The sequence below is a fragment of the Chiloscyllium plagiosum genome, chromosome 47, assembly GCF_004010195.1.
Source record: "Chiloscyllium plagiosum isolate BGI_BamShark_2017 chromosome 47, ASM401019v2, whole genome shotgun sequence".
NCBI lineage: Eukaryota > Metazoa > Chordata > Chondrichthyes > Orectolobiformes > Hemiscylliidae > Chiloscyllium > Chiloscyllium plagiosum.
This window is the reverse complement of record NC_057756.1, coordinates 1,223,816-1,241,496: the sequence shown is the minus strand read 5'-3', so window position 1 is coordinate 1,241,496 and position 17,681 is coordinate 1,223,816. Positions and strand designations below refer to the sequence as shown.

At 44.0% G+C, this 17,681-nt stretch overlaps 1 protein-coding gene across 1 annotated transcript in view; it reads left to right on the top strand.

The window, feature by feature from the left end:
- Positions 1–14,701, top strand: part of LOC122544159 — a 28,532-nt gene extending 13,831 nt beyond the window's left edge. Inside the window, exons 2-3 of the mRNA XM_043683190.1 lie at positions 12,949–13,108; positions 13,284–14,701. Of these exons, the coding sequence (XP_043539125.1) occupies positions 12,949–13,108; positions 13,284–14,128 (1,005 nt within the window). The 3' untranslated portion in view covers positions 14,129–14,701. The remainder of the gene's footprint in view (positions 1–12,948; positions 13,109–13,283) is intronic.
- Positions 14,702–17,681: the final 2,980 nt, after the last annotated feature.

Below are 17,681 nucleotides of genomic sequence, written 5' to 3'. Positions count from 1 at the left end.
GTGGCAACCAGTGTGGCCTGTGCAATGTCTTACATATTTTATGATACATATTTATTGAAAGACTCCCTGTTTCACCAAAATCTATTTACAGTCTACTGCAACAAAGTAACGCTCCATTGCAGGCAAGACAGCATTGATTGAGACCTCACCTTATTGCCGCCTAGTTCAAAGTCACCTGAAACTGGATTCACTTGGTTAACAAGCAGGAGGCTGGAAGAACACAGCAAGCCAACATTTTGGGTGTAACCATTCTTCAGCACTAGGGGTAGGTGTAAGGGGAGCATCTAATTAAGATGCTACCGGAATTTGGTTCTTGGCTGTTAGTGTCCCGCCAACAACTCGGGTCCTCCTCGTGCCACCTTCGTGATTGACTCAGTTCCTGTCAGGCGAAGAAACCGTCTTCTTCTGTTCTTTTGATGGTCAAAGTGATTTGCCTACACAGAAATCACTTTGCTCCACAACTTTGCCAACTTACCTGATGTGCCAACATCTTCTTATAATGTTCTGTTTCCATTGATAGTACTTACAAAGCCTCCCATCTTGAGGTATAGGCAAGCTTATCTATGTGGACTCCTGGCCCATCAACTTGGTTGTTAGGAAATAGAGTGAATATCTGAGGTCCAACAGTGATGTTTGTGGTGTCTGTCTTTTCTGCCAATTTGAGTCCCTGTCCATTTTTCATACCAACTGTCTCCTGCTAGTCAAACCAGTTCCCTAAGCAGGTCAATGATTTTCCCTCAGTCTGGTGGGTACTGCATTTGTTAACAGACTCATGCGAGGGATTTCATCAAGTGCCTTTTCAAAATCCATATTGAGAACTTCCACAGATATTTTGCCGTCCACCATTTTAGCCACCCCCCTCAAAAAAAGGTTTTGTCAGGCCTCAGACCCTTTACAAATCAGCGCGAGCTCTTAGATCAGCAGAAAGATTCATGACACCTTCTATTACAACGCAGAGGTCGAACTCATCTGTTATTTAAAACCAAACACCCAGCAAAGCTCACCTTGCCTCGTAATTGGTTTAAAATGTAAGTGAGTGACAGAGAGCTCCTAAATTCCATAATTTAAAAAAAATAACAATTTACTTTTTCTAACTCTAATAGTGAACATCAAACAAAAACTATTCGCAAATCCAAGACCCCTCTTTTTCTTACTACTTACTATCTGACCCCAACTCGATACAAATAATATGCTGTTCCAATAACACACTTAGTAAACATTACATTGACTTAATCTCAAGATGACAGTGCCTGGTGTCTTTGGTGTTTTGACCCTTCCAGCTGCTAATCTCCCTGGGTCATCGTCTTCTTTTTTACTGTGAGAATGTTTCATGTGAAAAGGTACCTTTTTGTTAGATTGTCCTCTAATTTCTTTGAGGACAAGATGTTAGATGGGCAGTTAGCTGTCCAGCTCTACAGCAGTTGCTCACTTTTCAATGGTAGTTGCTGTCCCTTAATTTTCAAAATACTGTTTTTCTATACACCCATGACACATTAAGTTTTTATAATTTGATTGGTTTCCAGGTGTCAAAACAATAAAATTTAAATTACAATGGCTTTTGGTATCCTGGGCATAATTTAAACTAACTGGTTAAATTCAAATTGTTGTCAAAACCACCAAATCTCAGAGATCCATTCAACAGCCAATTGTTACATCTGGAACAGCCTGACCTTTAGCTCGCAACTGTGGCTGTATTTTAAATTCAGAAAAGCACTTTCTATCGTCGTGACCATACATATTTCGATTTTGTAACACTACCGTTACTGAATTCCCTGGTTGCTCTTTCTCATTTTGCTTCAAAATATGCATCATGTTCCAATCTAATTGAAGGGTTCCCAAAGAGAGTGAAATTTCTAACATCATAGAAAGCATGTCTGTAATGTCGTTAATGACTTCCTTTAAAGCTGTGGCCATCGATCAATCAATTGTGCAACTGTTTTCTTCCTTGTTATTAAATTGAGCGAGTCCTATCTTTGACTGCAAGGCATACTGCCAACGAACGTTCTAGGAGAAAGTGAGGACTGCAGATGCTGGAGATCAGAGCTGAAAATGTGTTGCTGGAAAAGCGCAGCAGGTCAGGCAGCATCCAAGGAGCAGGAGAATCGACGTTTCGGGCATAAGCCCTTCTTCCTGTTCTCCTGTTCCTTGGATGCTGCCTGACCTGCTGTGCTTTTCCAGCAACACATTTTCAACGAAAGTTCTAGGCAAACTCTGAATTTGTGACCTTTCTGACTTCTGCTGGCCTGCTTGTCTCCACCTATCTGAAAGGGAAATCCAACCAATAATACCATTATGCTATTGCAGCATGCTTGTCCTGTCTCCCATTTTATACTCTGCTCCATGATTATTCCTTAATATTACCCCCAAAAGTCCCCACTCTCTGCTTACTGCTTTTTCATTGTCCAAGTTTAATTTTCATCTTTTATTGTTTTTAGCCTCTTGTCCTTGTCAACCAAATTCGCACAGCTTCCTTTGAAAACTTGTAACTGAGTGGATGTTGTTTTGCATGTTCTGACTATGAGCGGCCTTGTTTCTACATTAGCTATCATCTTTTAAATGTGAGTTTGCACTTGTTGGTCATTCAGTTCCTCCCTCTTATTTTATGCATTTATTTGGTTCACTTACCTAATACTTTGCATTTTATGACAAGAGCATTTGAGTACCAGAGCAAAGAAGCCTTGCTTCAGTTGTAAGGGACACTAAGACTACTGCTGGAGTATTGTCTGAAGTTTCTATTCCCCTTGCCTGAGGAAAGACAAACCTCCCACACAAGGAGTGTAGTGGAAATTGGGACAGTACTTTTAGGAGTGCTCAAAGAAATGGAGGCTTTATGTTCCACAGTTTACAAGAATGAGAGGTGAGCTGAATTTTGTAAACTCTCAATGGATGGATGTTTCTTCAGGCTGAGGAAGTCTGGAGGAGAAAGTGAGGACTGCAGATGCTGGAGATTAGAATCGAGAGTGTGTTGTTGGGAAAACACAGCAGGCCAGGCAGCATCCGAGGAGCAGGAGAATCGACATTTCGGGCATGAGCTCTTCATCAGCCCTTCACCATTTCTGATGAAGGGCTTATGCCTGAAACGGTGATTCTCCTCCTCCTCGGATGATGCCTGACCTGCTGTGCTTTCCTAGCAACACTCTCTAGATTCTGAGCAAGTCTGGAACCGGGAGCACATCCTCAGAATAAGAGGTAGTCCACTTTGGATGTGGAAGAATTTCTTTGTTTAGAGGGTGGTGAATCTTTGAAATTCCCTACTCTAGAGGGATGTGGAAGCTCAGTTATTGAATATGTTCTGCTGTGGATAAATTACACTAGTTACCTTTTTTTTAATTTGGATACTGATTAAGAAATCTCAGTTAATCAAATATTGAAACAATGATTTAAACTTTATTGCATGTAGCAACCAAACTAAGACCCCTCAAGTAAGCAAGTTCAGCCTCACAACTTAACTTGGCTATTATCTAATCAATAATGGAATTTAGCTACAATTTCAACTAACTATGTCTTTCTCTGGAAGCGTCCAAGATTTGAGCCACGTGCAGTGCTGTCCAAGTTCTGCTAATTAAGGGTTCTAGTGTTTGGAGTTTTACAGACTTTTGTGCTTCAGGTATACGATGTGATATTATCGATGATTCTTTTAGAGTCTTTTGTCCAAAATATTGCAAGTTTGCAGCTTGCTGCCCGATCAGACTTGCTCCTTGTCACATTTAGCCTTTAACTGTCAGTTTTGAAGATGTAGCTTTCTCGCAGATAACTCCTTAAATGTTTCTGCAGGGCAGTCATATGTTCTTGTGACAGGCCAATTATCAAGGAGATTTCAAGCCATTTTATTCATGTAGGTTTGACTTACTTTTTTTGCTGGACATGGCAAATTCGAGCAAAGAATTGTTCGAATTCGCACAGAAACAGGCCCTTGGGCCCTCCAAGCCTATGCCCATACATTTTTGCTCTTCCATACGAAAAATGTCTTCACTTACAGGATCCCTCTATTCCCTTCCTATTCATGTATTCATCCACGTGCTACTTGAATGCTGCTGTTGTGGCTGGTCCCACCGCCACCTCTGGCAGCATGTTCCAGGCACTCGCCACCGTCCTATGGGAAAACTTGCCCTCACATATCTCTTTTTTTTAAATCCCACCCCACACCTTGAACCTGTGTCCCCTAGTAATTTACCCCTCCACCTTGGGAAGAAGCCTCATACTTTCCACTCTATCCTTGCCATTCAGTATTTATAAGCTTTTATCAGGTAACCCCTCCACCTCCTGCATTCCAGTGAAAATGAACCCAAACTTCCTTCATAGCTAAGATCACCCCATACCAGGCAACATCCTGGTAAATCTTTCTGTGCCCTCTCCAAAGCATTCACATCCTCCTGGTAGTGTGGTAACCAGAACTGTGCGCAATTTTCCAAGTATGGCCTAAACAAAATTCTGCAAAACTGCAGCGTAACTTGCCCATCCTTATATCCGATGTCTTCTCCAATGAACGCAGACCTTTACTTTTTTAACCACTGTAAATACATTAAACTTCTCCATCATTTCCTTTTGGATATCCTCACATGCCAAGGTGCCAGGCTATCCAATCCAGCTAAATAAAATTTGAAAGAACTGCACATGCTGTCACTCAAAACAAAAACGGAAGTTGATGGAAAGGCTCAGCAGGTCTGGCGGTATCTGTGAAGAGAAATCAAAGTTAACATTTCAAGTCCGGTGGCCCTTCCTCAGATTTCAGTTCTGAGGAAAGGTCATTGGACCCAAAACATTAACTTTGATTTCTCTTCACAGATACTGCCAGACCTGCTGAGTTTTTCCAGCAACTTTCATTTTTATGTCCAATTCAGCTGTCCACATACCAGTCTTTTTCCCAAGTACTGACTGACAGCAAGTATGTCATACCTCTTGAATATGATCAGTTTATGTAGATTATTCTGGATTTATCCCCCCCCTCTTCCAATCCTTGGTTAAAAATCACACAACACCAGGTTATAGTCCAACAGGTTTAATTGGAAGCACACTAAAAAAATGTTTTGTGATTTACACATGAAAGAAGTGAAACTATCACTGTATTCTAACAGATGGAAGGCTTAACAGACAATCAGTTTTTCAATGTATAATTTCAGTTACATCACACTGTCAATTTTTGCTATAAATTCTGTGTTACGATTGAGCCCTCCACTATCACCTGATGAAGGAGCGTCGCTCCGAAAGCTGGTGTGCTTCTAACTAAACCTGTTGGACTATAACCTGGTGTTGTGTGATGTTGAACTTTGTACACCCCAGTCCAACACTGGCATCTCCAAATCTTGGTTAACATGTGTATTATTAGATACATTAATGCCACCTGAGGCATGGAGCAAAAGTTCCACTCAGTGTTTTGAAGAGAGATTAGTCAGACTGGGGTTAATTTTCTTTCTAGCCGATTGAAAAGGGGATGTGATTGAGATGTATACATTTACGAGAAGCAAAGATGGGTACAGACATAGATTTGGTGGCACAGTTGCCCAGTGGTTAGCACTGCTGCCTCACAGTGCCAGGCACCTGTGTTCAATTGCAGCCCCGGGCAACTGTCTGCACGGGTTTCTCCACATGCTTCGGTTTCGTCCCATAAGATGTTCCGGTTAGGTGAATTGGCTATGCTAAATGCCCATAATGTTTAGTGATGTGTAGGTTAGGTGCATTAGTCAGGGGAATGGGTCTGGTTGGGCTACTGTTCAGAGGGTCGGTGTGGACATGTTGGGTCAAAAGGTCTGTTTCCACAATGAAGGGAATCGATGATTCTGTGATAGGTAGACAGGAAGGAACTTTTCCCCTTTGGTCACTGGATTATTGACCAGGGCCGTACATTTAAGGGAGGGGACAGAAGGTTTGGAGCAGATGCGAGAGAAATCTTTTCACCCAGAGTGTGATGGGCATCTGGAACTGACTACCTGTAAGAATGGTAGATGTAGAAAGCCTCAAACTTATTCTTCAAATGAATGATATTATGTTACTGCCGAGTTGAAGGCCTCATAGTATTATCACTAGACTATTAATCCAGTAACTCCACTAGTGTTCTGGAGACTTGAGTTTGAATCCTGCCATGAATTTGAAACCCGAATTTCTGGAATTAAGAAGTTATTGCCATAGTGTTAAGGGTTTAGGTGGAGAGGAATTTGTGTGTACAAGAAAACATATGTGGATATACCTATGAGAGAAGCTGCAAAACTTGACCTATCCTTGGGAAATAAGGCCAGGTAGGTGACCGAGATATCAGTGGAGGTGCACTTTGGGGCCAGCATCCATAATTTTATTAGTTTTGAAGTAGTGATGGAAAATGATAGACCAGATCTACAAGTGGAACTTTTGAGGAAGGCCAATTTTGATGGTATTAGGCAAGAACATTCAAAAGTTGACTGGGAATAGATGTTAGCAGGTAAAGCAATGGCTGGAAAATGGGAAGCCTTCAAAAATGAGATAACAAGAGCCTAGAGACAGTATGTTCCTGTTTGGGTGAAAGGCAAGACTGGTAGGTGTAGGAAATGCTGGATGACTAGACAAATTGACGTTTTGTTTAAGAAAAATAAGGAAGCATGTCAGGTATAGAAGGCAGAGATCGAGGGAATTGTTAGCGTATAAAGGCAGTCGAAGTATATTTAAGGGGGAAATCTGGAGGGCAAAAAGGGGACATGAGATAGCTTTGGCAAATGGGATTAAGGAAAATCCAAAGGGATTTTATAAATGCAATAAGAGCAAAAGGGTAACTAGGGACAGAATAGGGCACCTCAAAGATCAGCAAGGCAGCCTATGTGTGGAACCGCAGGAGATGGGGCAGAAATGAGTATTTTACATCAGTGTTTACTGTGGAGAAGGACTTGGATGGTATGGAATGTGGGGAAATAGATGGTGATGTCTTGAAAAATGTCCGTATTGCAAAGGGGGAAGTGTTGGATGTCTTAAAACACATGTGGATAAATCCCCAGGACCTGATCAAGTGTACCCTACAACTTTGTGGGAAGCTAGGGAAGTGATTGTTGGGTCCCTTGCTGAGATATACTTGTATCATTGATAGTCACAGGTGAGGTAGTGGAAGACTGGAGGTTGGCTAATGTGGTGCCACTATTTAAGAAAGGTGGTAAGGAAAAGCCAGATAACTGCCAATGAGCCTGACATCAGTGGTGGGCAAGTTGTTGGAGGGAATCCCGAGGGACAGGATTTACACATTTGGAAAGGCAAGGATTAAATAGCAATAGTCAACATGGCTTTGTGCTTGGGAAATCATGTCTCTCGAACTTGATTGAGATTTTTGAAGAAGTCACAAAGATGTATGGTGAGGGCAGAGTGGTGGATGTGAGATATAGACTTTTGTAAGACGTTTGAAAAGGTTCCTCATGGTATACTGCTGAGCAAAGTTAAATCTCATAGAATACAGAAAGAACTAGCCATTTGAATACAGAACTCGTTTGAAGGTAGAAGACAGGGTGCTGATGAAGAGTTGCTTTTCAGACTGGAGGCCTGTGACCAGTAGTGTGCCACAAGGATCAGTGCTGGGTCTGTTGCTTTTCATCATTTATATAAATGATTTGGATGTGAACATTGGAGGTACAGTTAGTAAATTTGCAGATGACACCAAAATTGGAGGTGTAGTGGACAGTGAAGAAAGTTACCTCAGTACGACGGGATCTTGATCAGATGGGCCAATGTGCTCAGGAGTGGCAGATGGAGTTTAATTTAGATAAATGTGAGGTGCTGCATTTTGGAAAGGCAAATCGGAACAGGGCTTGTGCACTTAATGGTGAGATCTTGGGGTGTGTTGCTGAACAAAGACCTCTGAGTGCAAGTTCATAGATCCTTGAAAGTAGACTTGCAGGTAGATAGGACAGTGAGGAAGGCATTTGGTATGCTTTCCTTTATTGGTCAGTGTATTGACTTTAGGAGTTGGGAGGTCATGTTGCGGCCATACACGACATTGGTTCGGTCAGTTTTAGAATATTGCGTGCCATTCTAGTCTCCCTCCTATCGGAAGGATGTTGTGAAATGTGAAAGGGTTCAGAAAAGATTTGTAAGGATATTGCCAGGGTTTTGAGCTACAAGGACAGGCTGAATAAGCTGGGCTGTTTTCCCTGGAGCATCAGAAGCTGAGGGGTGACCTTATAGAGGTTTATAAAATCATGAGAGGCATGGATAGGGTAAATAGACCAGGTGTTTTCTGTGGTGTGTGGGAGTCCAGAACTAGAGGGCATAAGTTTAGGGTGAAAGGGGAGAAATTTAAAAGGGACATAAGGGGCAACTCTTTTACACTGAGTGGTTTTGTGTGTGGAATGAGCTGCCAGAGGAAGTGGTAGAGGCTGGTACAATTACAGCATTTAATAGATATATGAATAGGAATGATTTAGAGGAATATGGGCCAAGTGCTGGCAAATAGGACCAGATTAAGTTAGGATTTCTGGTCGGAATGCACCAGAGTTGGATCAAAGGGTTTGTTTCCATGTTGTACGTCTCTGTGATTCTGCTCCAGACCGTGAATACTGTCGATTGACAACAACAACTCATCTGGTTCACTAATGTCCTTCAGGGAAGGAATCTGCTATCTTCACCTGGTCTGGCCTTCATGTGACTTCAGGTGTGCAGTAATGTGGTTAAGTCTCATGTGCCCTCTGAAATAGCTGAGCAAGCAAGCCATGCAGTTCAAAGGCAATTAAGGATGGGCAATAAATGCTGGCCAGCTAGCGATGCCCACATTCCATGAGTAAATAAAAAAAAACTTGACAAGTGCTACAAAATGGAATTTGCATTGTTGGCATCAGAGATCCACAGTACAGAGACAGATGCTTCATGCCAACTAGGTATTCTAAATAAATCTAGTTCTGTTTGCCAGCACCTGGCCCACATCCCTCTAAGCCCTTCATATTTGTACTGTATACCCATCCAGATGTCTTTTTAAAATGTTGTAACTGTACCTCTTCTGGCAACTCATTCCATACACACACTGCATTATGCATGGAAAAAGTTGCCTCTTCGATCCTTTTTAAATCTTTCCCCTCTCTCACCTTAAACCTATGTCCTCTAGTTTTGGACTTCTCCACGCTTCCACCCTGGGGAAATGACCTTTTCTATCCATGCCCCTCATGATTCTATAAACCTCTATAAGGTCACGCCTCTGCCTCCGATGTTAAGGGAAAATAGCCCCAGCCTATTCAGCCTCTCCCTCCAGCCCTGTCAACATCCTTATAAATCTTTTCTAAACTGTTACGTTTCACCACATCCTTCCTGTAGCAAGGAGACCAGAATTGCACACAGTATTCTAAAACTGGCTTAACCAATGTCCTGTGTAGTTGCAACATGACCTCCCAATTCCTATACGTAACGCACTGATGAGTAAAGGCAAACCAAACACCACCATCTTCACTGTCCTATCTACTTGTTAGGTCGTTGTTTTGACTGGTACAGATGTGATGGGCCAAAAAGCCTTTTTCTGAGCTGTAGCTCTCTCATTATATGACCCTTCTGTGTTGTTTTGATATCACTTCCTGGGACGTTAATATCTTTGGCAAGGCCAGTATTTGTGACCCATTCTGAATTGCCCTTGAGAAAGTGATGGGAAGTCTCTTTCTTAAAGCTCTGCAGTCACTGTGCTGTTGTAACACCCAGGGGAAAGTGAGGACTGCAGGTGCTGGAGATCAGAGCTGAAAATGTGTTGCTGGAAAAGCGCAGCAGGTCAGGCAGCATCCAAGGAGCAGGAATCCTGAAGAAGGGCTCATGCCCGAAACGTTGATTCTCCTGCTCCTTGAATGCTGCCTGACCTGCTGCGCTTTTCCAGCAACACATTTTCTGCTGTTGTAACATCCACACTTGCTAGGAAGAGTGTTACAGGGTATTAACCCTGCGACAATGAAGTGATACTGATTTTCCAAGTAGGGATAATACGATGGAATTAAATCTGTTTTTCTTGACTGTTGGAGGTCAACATCCTGAAATTCCCTACACTAAAAATTCTGGGCATTATGGCATCATGTTCAAATAATGATCAAAATCAGTGAGTGGCAAAACTAGCTTCTTTATTCAGAAATCGCAAGTAGCACAAGTTCAAGGTAGCAATAGAGTCCTGAAATACAGTTCTCACACGAGCCTTTTTATGCACAGTTCTTACCATAGTAATGGAATTTTAATATATGTTACATTGTTTTATCTATGGAACACAAAGGTTTGAGGGGCTTCTGTCCTGGGAGACAGGAGATAGGTTAAAGCGTGTCAAATGCTGGCTGCTACTTCTGATAGGATTGAGTGTCTGTCCAGTCTGCTTGCATAATTAAGAAGTGTTAGTCCTTCTGTCTTTTAAGTTAGTGAATAAGTGCTCTAAGTTAGAAATTGTACCTGTATCTAATAAAAGAATAAAGATTAATAAATTGATTATCGCAGTTGGATTGTGAGGTTTGTCTACTATTTGCCAGTGTGAGTTTCATTCATTCATGTGATTTCATGGAAGCACTGCTTTTGACAGTTTCTTAAAGGGATAATGGCCCAGTTTAAAAGATATTTTAACAAGTACATACTAATTCGGGAAACTGTTTGTCCTGTAATCTATTCAGGTCTGAGAGACGGTTGATAAGGGCTAATTAATGTTATAATCTTTCATGGAGACTTGATGGCAGTCATGATATTGATCTGTATGCTACACTTAGTCAGAGGTAGCAAGGGCCGATAAGGTGTGAATGGGCTTGAAAAGGCTGTTTTGATTAGACAAAATTTTAAAACAAAACTTTCTATCTTATGATAGTAAAATATACTACAGAACTGGAGTTTTATTCATGAATGAATGAAACAGTGTTTGAGTAGGGAGTTATGCATGAATGAAACATGAACGCAGTATTCGCTTGTGAGTGGGTTAGTAAAGGAGTTATTAATACTGGGTTCCCATTCATTCATGAATATAGCGAGCAGGTGAGCGGGTTAAAGGTAACCTAAACCACAACATCTCGCAGCGTACCTTGCCCTACATGGACTGCAGTATTTGAGTGTCTCATTAGCACCTTCCCTTGGGCAGTTAGGGGGAGGTCAATAAATGCTGGCACAATCAGCATTGCCAACATGTTGGGATAATTTTTTTTGAAAAAAGAGGACTTGCCCTCAGATTCAAGGTAACTGCATCAGAGGCATTAAGGAGGCTAATCTTACAATCACAAACTCCCACATATTTCAGTTCAGACAGACATTGGTCTCCCTTAACTCAGTCTATGCTGAAAGCATGTTTCTTTCAAATTCTTATTTTGTTTTGTTTCTCCCTCATCCTTCCTGCTACAAACATTAACAGGGGACAGATATTGAAGGTAATTTGTCTTATTGGCATGAAGCACTTGCTAAATATTCAAAGCGGATGGCCTCACTGCACCAAATACTCACACTTTCCAAACCCCCAACTTCCTTCACACTCCAATAATTTCCTGGCCTCTGTGTGTGATGATTTTGTGTATTTTCTGTCAGTTATGGCTACAATCTACCCAACTTTTACCCCTTTTGGTAAATGCCAACAGTTCTTGCAGAGGGAAGCGAGAGTTGACCTTAGGTCACTGACCTTCCACAAGAACGTACAGCCCAGTGGCTCAGTGGTTAGCGCTGCTGTTTCACAACACCAGGGACAGTGGTTCAATTCTAACCTCGGGCGACTGACTGTGGAGGTTGCACATTCTCTCTCTGTCTGGGTGGGTTTCTCCCGGGTGTTGCGGTTTTCTCCCACAATCCAAAGATGTGCAGGTTACGTCAATTGTCCACGCTAAATTGCCCAGTGATGTATCCAGGGATGTGCAGGCTAGGTGGGTTAGCCATGTTGGCAATTCAGGAGCAGAGGTTGTCTGGACAGGCCATTCGATGGGCTGAATGGCCTGTATCTGCACGGTGGAGATTATGTTTCTGTGAAAAGCTCCCTTTTCCATTTTTAGATGCTACTGCTGCTGTGTGCCATCTGTGCCAGACCATCCTGCTCCACTCTCCCTGTGTCTGACTCACAGCCCTTTTTTGTTACAGCAGCTGGCCATACTGGCAGTAGGGGAATGGAGGTTAGGGGAGGGTAGTAGGGTAATCGCTAGATTGTTCATCCAAGAGACCCAGGTAATATTCCATGGACACTGGTTCAAACTCTGCCTTGGCACATGATGGAATTTTTTTTTTTAAATCCAGAATTAAGAGTCTAATGATCATTAACTCAATGTTGACTGTCAGACAAATCCAATCTGAATCACAGATATCCTTAAGGGAAGGAAACTGCCATCCTTACCCAGTCTGGCCTACATGGTGTGGCAAGGTGGTTCAGTGGTTAGCATTGCTGCCTCACAGCACTAGGGACCTGGGTTCGATTCCAGCCTCTGGCTATTGTCCTTGTGGAGTTTGCACACTCTCCGCGTGTCTGTGTAGGTTTCCTCCGGGAGCTCCAGTTTCCTCCCACAATGCAAAGATGTGCAGTTTAGGTGCATTAGCCATGCTGAATTGCTCAAAAAGTTCAAGGATGTGTGGACTAGGTGCATTAGTCAAGAGAAAATATAAGGATAATAAAGTGGGGAAATGGGTCTGGGTGGGTTACTCTACAGAGGGTTGGTGTGAACTTGTTGGGCCAAAGGGCCTGTTCTACACTGTCGGGATTCTATGACATGAGGCCTGACCCACAGCAACACAGTTGATTCTTAACTGCCTTCTGGGCAATTGGGGATGGGTGATAAATGCTGGCCTAGCTGATGATTCCATCTTGCAAGTGAATTAAACAAAGCAACTAAAATTCAGGTGGTGAGATCTGGAACTAATAAGGTCATTAACAAGCAATAATCCCTTTTAATCGGCAATTTGCTAATGCCTAATGAGAATTTCACCTCGACGCCTGGAACGTAGGTAGAAGATGCAGCAAGTTCTTCCGAACATTGCTGAACGTAGGGGGAAAGAAAAATAAACAAAGCAACTAACTCGGGTTCCCGGCTCTTTCCGCAGGACAAGCTGGCGCAGAAACCAAGGAACCCGCTGGGCGGTGGAGAGCGCCCGCTTTCCATCCAAGCCCCCACCCAGATGGAGCAGGAGGCCCTGGACATTGTGGAGATCTACAGCCGGAGGAGCATTGAGAACGGCGAGGCTGGAGGCCAAGTTTCACAGGGTGCCTTCTGCATTCCTGTAGCCACTCGTGATTCGCTGAGGCGTGGCGTCGGAAGCGCGGTCGCCCCGGATTGGTGGGGAGGGGGGTGGGTGGGTGGCCACTCCGTGCAGCTATTTCTTCCCCTGGCTCCCGGGTGCCCGCTGACCCCCTTCTCCCCTCTCCCTTTTTCCTCCAGGTCTGTCCCATTATCTGGGCTTGGCCGGGCACGAGATGGAGGAGCGCCCCCTGATGGGAGAGGTGCCATCATCAGCTCCGTCCTTTCAGTACCACAACACGGAGATCAGCATGGCTGATGGGAGAGAGGGCGAACTCCAAGAGTCCTCACGCGGCGAATTGTTCGGCAGTAGCGAGCAGGAGCTGAACATACTGGAAAGGACACTGCAGGAGACAGATGGCCACAGGGCCAGCTCCGACTCCAGCTATGCCGAGGAGCACCGAGACGCGGAATTGAGTGGCCCGGCTTTCAAGCGTAAGATCTTCCACGTTCACCACCAACTGCTGGAAGCCTTGGACAGTTTGTCTCGGAGCTGCCTCACCCTATCGGAGAGTGTTGAAGACTCTGCTTCCATACTGTGTGGCGTTCTGCCTCAGGGTATCACCACCCTGCAGTCTGCCATGGAGCACATGGTTAGCTCAGTGGAAGCGGCGGTGAAGCCCCCCGTTCTGGAGCCCATGGCACCGGCCTTGGCCTCGTTGATCGAGGCTCAGACCAGTGCCATCCAGGCCCTGGCCTGCACCATCTCCTCAGGCTTGGAAAGGTTGGGAGCGCGCATCGACCGTGGCTTCGGCCGCGTCACCGGCCTCCTGGAGTCTGCCCTGCCACCGGCCAGCGGGGGCGCCGACGAGGCCCGGGCACGGGGCGGTGCGACGGGAGTGGTGCGGTCCTGCCCCCCTCGGGACTCCAGCGCGTCCACACCTTCACCGCATCCCCAACCGCCCACTGCCCCGGAGGCAGCGATGGTACCTCCACCCGAAGCCAGAGCCCCTCGTGCCCGGGCTCTTCGAGATCGCCGACCGTAAGCTCCTCGCCAGCCCTGACCGAGTACCAGTGCCACTTATTTAAGAGGGAGATGTTTGTTGGGGGGAGCAGACAGGCGAATTGGGGGGTGTTGCAGAAATCACCTTTTTGTAGAAACACTAAAAGGAGCAAAGAAAGCACTTCCGAACCAGAATGCAAACTCCACCTGGGTGACCGTGTTGGTTCACAGAATTTATATGAATCAATAAAGTGTTACCCAGTTTGCAGCCCTGCCTTTGTCTGCTGGGTGCCTGTATTGGTGACGAAGGACATGAGAATGTCTGACGTTAGGCGCAGTAGGGTGCTGCTACAGTCTGGTCTGTCAGTTAAAAGCTCACTGCAAAGTGGCCCAGTGGGACCAAAGTTTGCCCAATGGCAACAAACAAGCTTATGGTCAACTTGGGAATGGGAAGGACTGCTTTCCAACGAGCTTCTGCTAGACTCATGCTGGGTTCTTCGCTGTTTGTATCAGTATCCGTGATGTGGGTTTCATGTCGGGTGTGTAAGCTTAGGAGAATGTGACATATTGGTAATGTGTCCATGTGGATAGAGCAATGAAGAAGGCTTTTGGCACACTGGCCTTCATCTGTCAGGGCATTGAATATAGAAGTTGGGATGTTATGTCGCAGTTATACAGGATGTTGGTGAGGTCGCACTTGGAGTATTGTGATCAGCTCTGGTCACCTTGCTGTAGGAAGGACATCATTAAACTGGAAAGCGTGTGTAAGAAATTTACAAAGATGTTGCCAGGACTCAGTGGACAAGCGAGGACTTTTTTATTTTAAAACGTAAGAGGCTGACGGGAGATCTTATAAATTTCCATAAGATCATGAGAGGCATGGATAGGGTAAGTGTGTTCAGTCGCTTTCCCAAAGTTGGGGAGTCAAGGACTGGAAGGCATCAGGTTAAGTTTAGAGAGGAAAGAATAAATGAGAACCTGAGGGGCAACGTTTTGACAAGAGAGGGTAATAAACATTTTGAATGAGCTGCCAGTGGAAGTGTTTGAGGCGGGCACATTTAAAAGACATTTGGACAAATACATGGATAGGAAAGGTTTGGAAGGATATGGGTCAAGTGCAGGGAAAAGGGGTTAGCATTGACATTTTGATTGGTATGGACCAGTTTGGCCCAAAGGGCCTGTAACTGTATCAGTCCAACGCTACAGTGACAACATGTTAAAAGGCATCTGGATGGTTTCATGAATAGGAAGGGTTTATAGGCATATGGAGAGGAGGAGAACTTCTTCAAGGTAGCCATCCTTGGCAGAGGATTCACAGTGAGGTTAAATTCGAATAGATGAAAGTGAGGGCTGCAGATGCTGGAGAATAGTCGAGAGTGTGATGCTGGAAAAGCACAGCAGGTCAGGCAGCATCCGGAGGAGCAGGAAAATGATTGATTCCTGATGAAGGGCTTTTGCCCGAAACATCGATTTTCCTGCTCCTCGGATGCTGTCTGAACTGCTGTGCTTTTCCAGTACCACAGTCCTGTCTCTAATCTCCAGCATCTGCAGTCCTAACTTTCACTTAGAGGCATATGGGTCAAGTGCTGGCAAATGGGACTAGATTCTGTTAGGATATCTAGTCAGCATGGACGCGTTGCACCAAACGCTCTGTTTCCGTGCTGTACATCTCTAATTCTATGAATAATCAAGAAATCAATCACAGAATTGTTACAGTGAAGAAAGAGGCCATTCACCCTGACATGCTTCTATTACCTAGTTACCATCTTCTGTTCTTCTTCCCATTTCCCTTTCTATCCAAATCTTCACCCTATAACGCTAATGCTGTGGAGACACAGCTTCAACCCCCACCACGGTGGAAGTTAAAATTAATTAATAAGTCTGAAACACAAAACCAGTTTTGGAACTATCATCAGTAGTTCTAAAAGCCAAACTGTGAATATGCTTTCTTGAGGTTTGCCATTCTTATCTGGCCTATGACTCCAGAGCCAAAGCAATGTGGTTACCCTCTCAAGCGGTTTCGCCAACCACAGTTTGGGGTCTGCAACAAACACTTGCCAGCGAAAGATCCCAGCCAAGATCAAAGAGAGAAAACTTAACAAAAATGTTGATGGATGATAAAACAATTGGCCACATAGCTGCTAATAAAGCAGAAAACTGCACACTGCAGCAAGTGGATTTGTCCGATTTGGCAGAAAAAGGGCAAGTGAAAGTTCATCAGGAGGAGTGTGAGCTAATGCACAGACACTGCAATTATTTTGGAGCAGGAAGTGCAGCAGATTTGAGAACACCACCACGTACTATGTCCAATACAAGTCATACACCATCCAGACTTGGAAAAACTACGCCATTGTTCCTTCAGTGTCTCTGGGTCAAAGTCCTGGATGTTACCCTCCCCAATAGGTCTGTGGGTGCACATACAGCAGATGTACTGCAGCAGTTGAAGAAGTTAGCCTACCAATAATTACTCAAGGGTAGTTAATGACAGACAATATGCTTATGCCACCCAAATCTTATGAATGAATAAGAATGAAAAGCAGATTTGGTGCAGTAACATCAGGGAACGTTTTTTTATTTCAAGAGGAATAACATGAAATTGTGACAGCAGAGAGAACGGGGGGTTGAAAGGGTGGTGTGGTATCAAGCTTGCTTCATACTTCCATGGACATTCATGCAAGCAAGTGTCCTCGTTTGTTATGATCTGCCTATGCTGCTCACAAATCAAAACTTTTCACTGTACCTTGGTACATGTGACAACAATAAGTCAAATCAAATCATAAAATGTATACAGAATAGCCAATCCTTGAGGTCACTTGATATTCAACACTGTGTAGTCTCGTTTCTAAAGGCAATATCTGTTTATATTTGTGTATTTTTGTTCGTGGACTAAATTTGAAAGAAAAGGATTGAATGAGGAATTGTGGCACTTTCTCAAAATCAAGTTACTGAATTGTATTGTAAGTTGTGCTTACGCTGCTGATCTGTTCAAGCAGGAGGGGAGGCAATTTAGAGACCGGCCAGTCCAGGGACTATGTGCAAAGTGAGCTTTGGCTGGCAACTGGCTTTGTCAAGTTGTGGATTCCTAAGGCCATGAGCATGACAACAACTAACTGGCTCTAGGTAGGTTGAAGAACTTTCCGTGTGTGAACAATACTGGCAGAAGCCTTCAGACTGCTGCAGGGACAAAGTAGTGTGTCTTTCTAACAAGTAAAATTGCTAAAGACCGAAGAAAGGTACTTTATGTTCCATCACTAGTAGATCGGAGACTTTGCAGCTAATGTACCGATTGCCTCTGCCTCCTGTGAAGAAGTGGAAAGAACCTGGAAGAAAGCGATTAAAGAACAGAAAATTCTGGCAAGCAAAAGGATCTCCTCCGTGAATGCTATGGGGTTTTTCCTGACAATATGGGCTATTGAAACACTTACCCAGTTTTTGTTTCTTTATCCACTCCATGCATAACACTATTTTCTTCCATTTCTCTCTGTGTGTGTGTAGAGGGCTCTTCAGAAGGGAGAGTTATATGTTGACAATTTATAGTTGTTCACCTGTGGTTACAATCTATTTATTTGTAATAATAAGAATCCTTGTTACATATA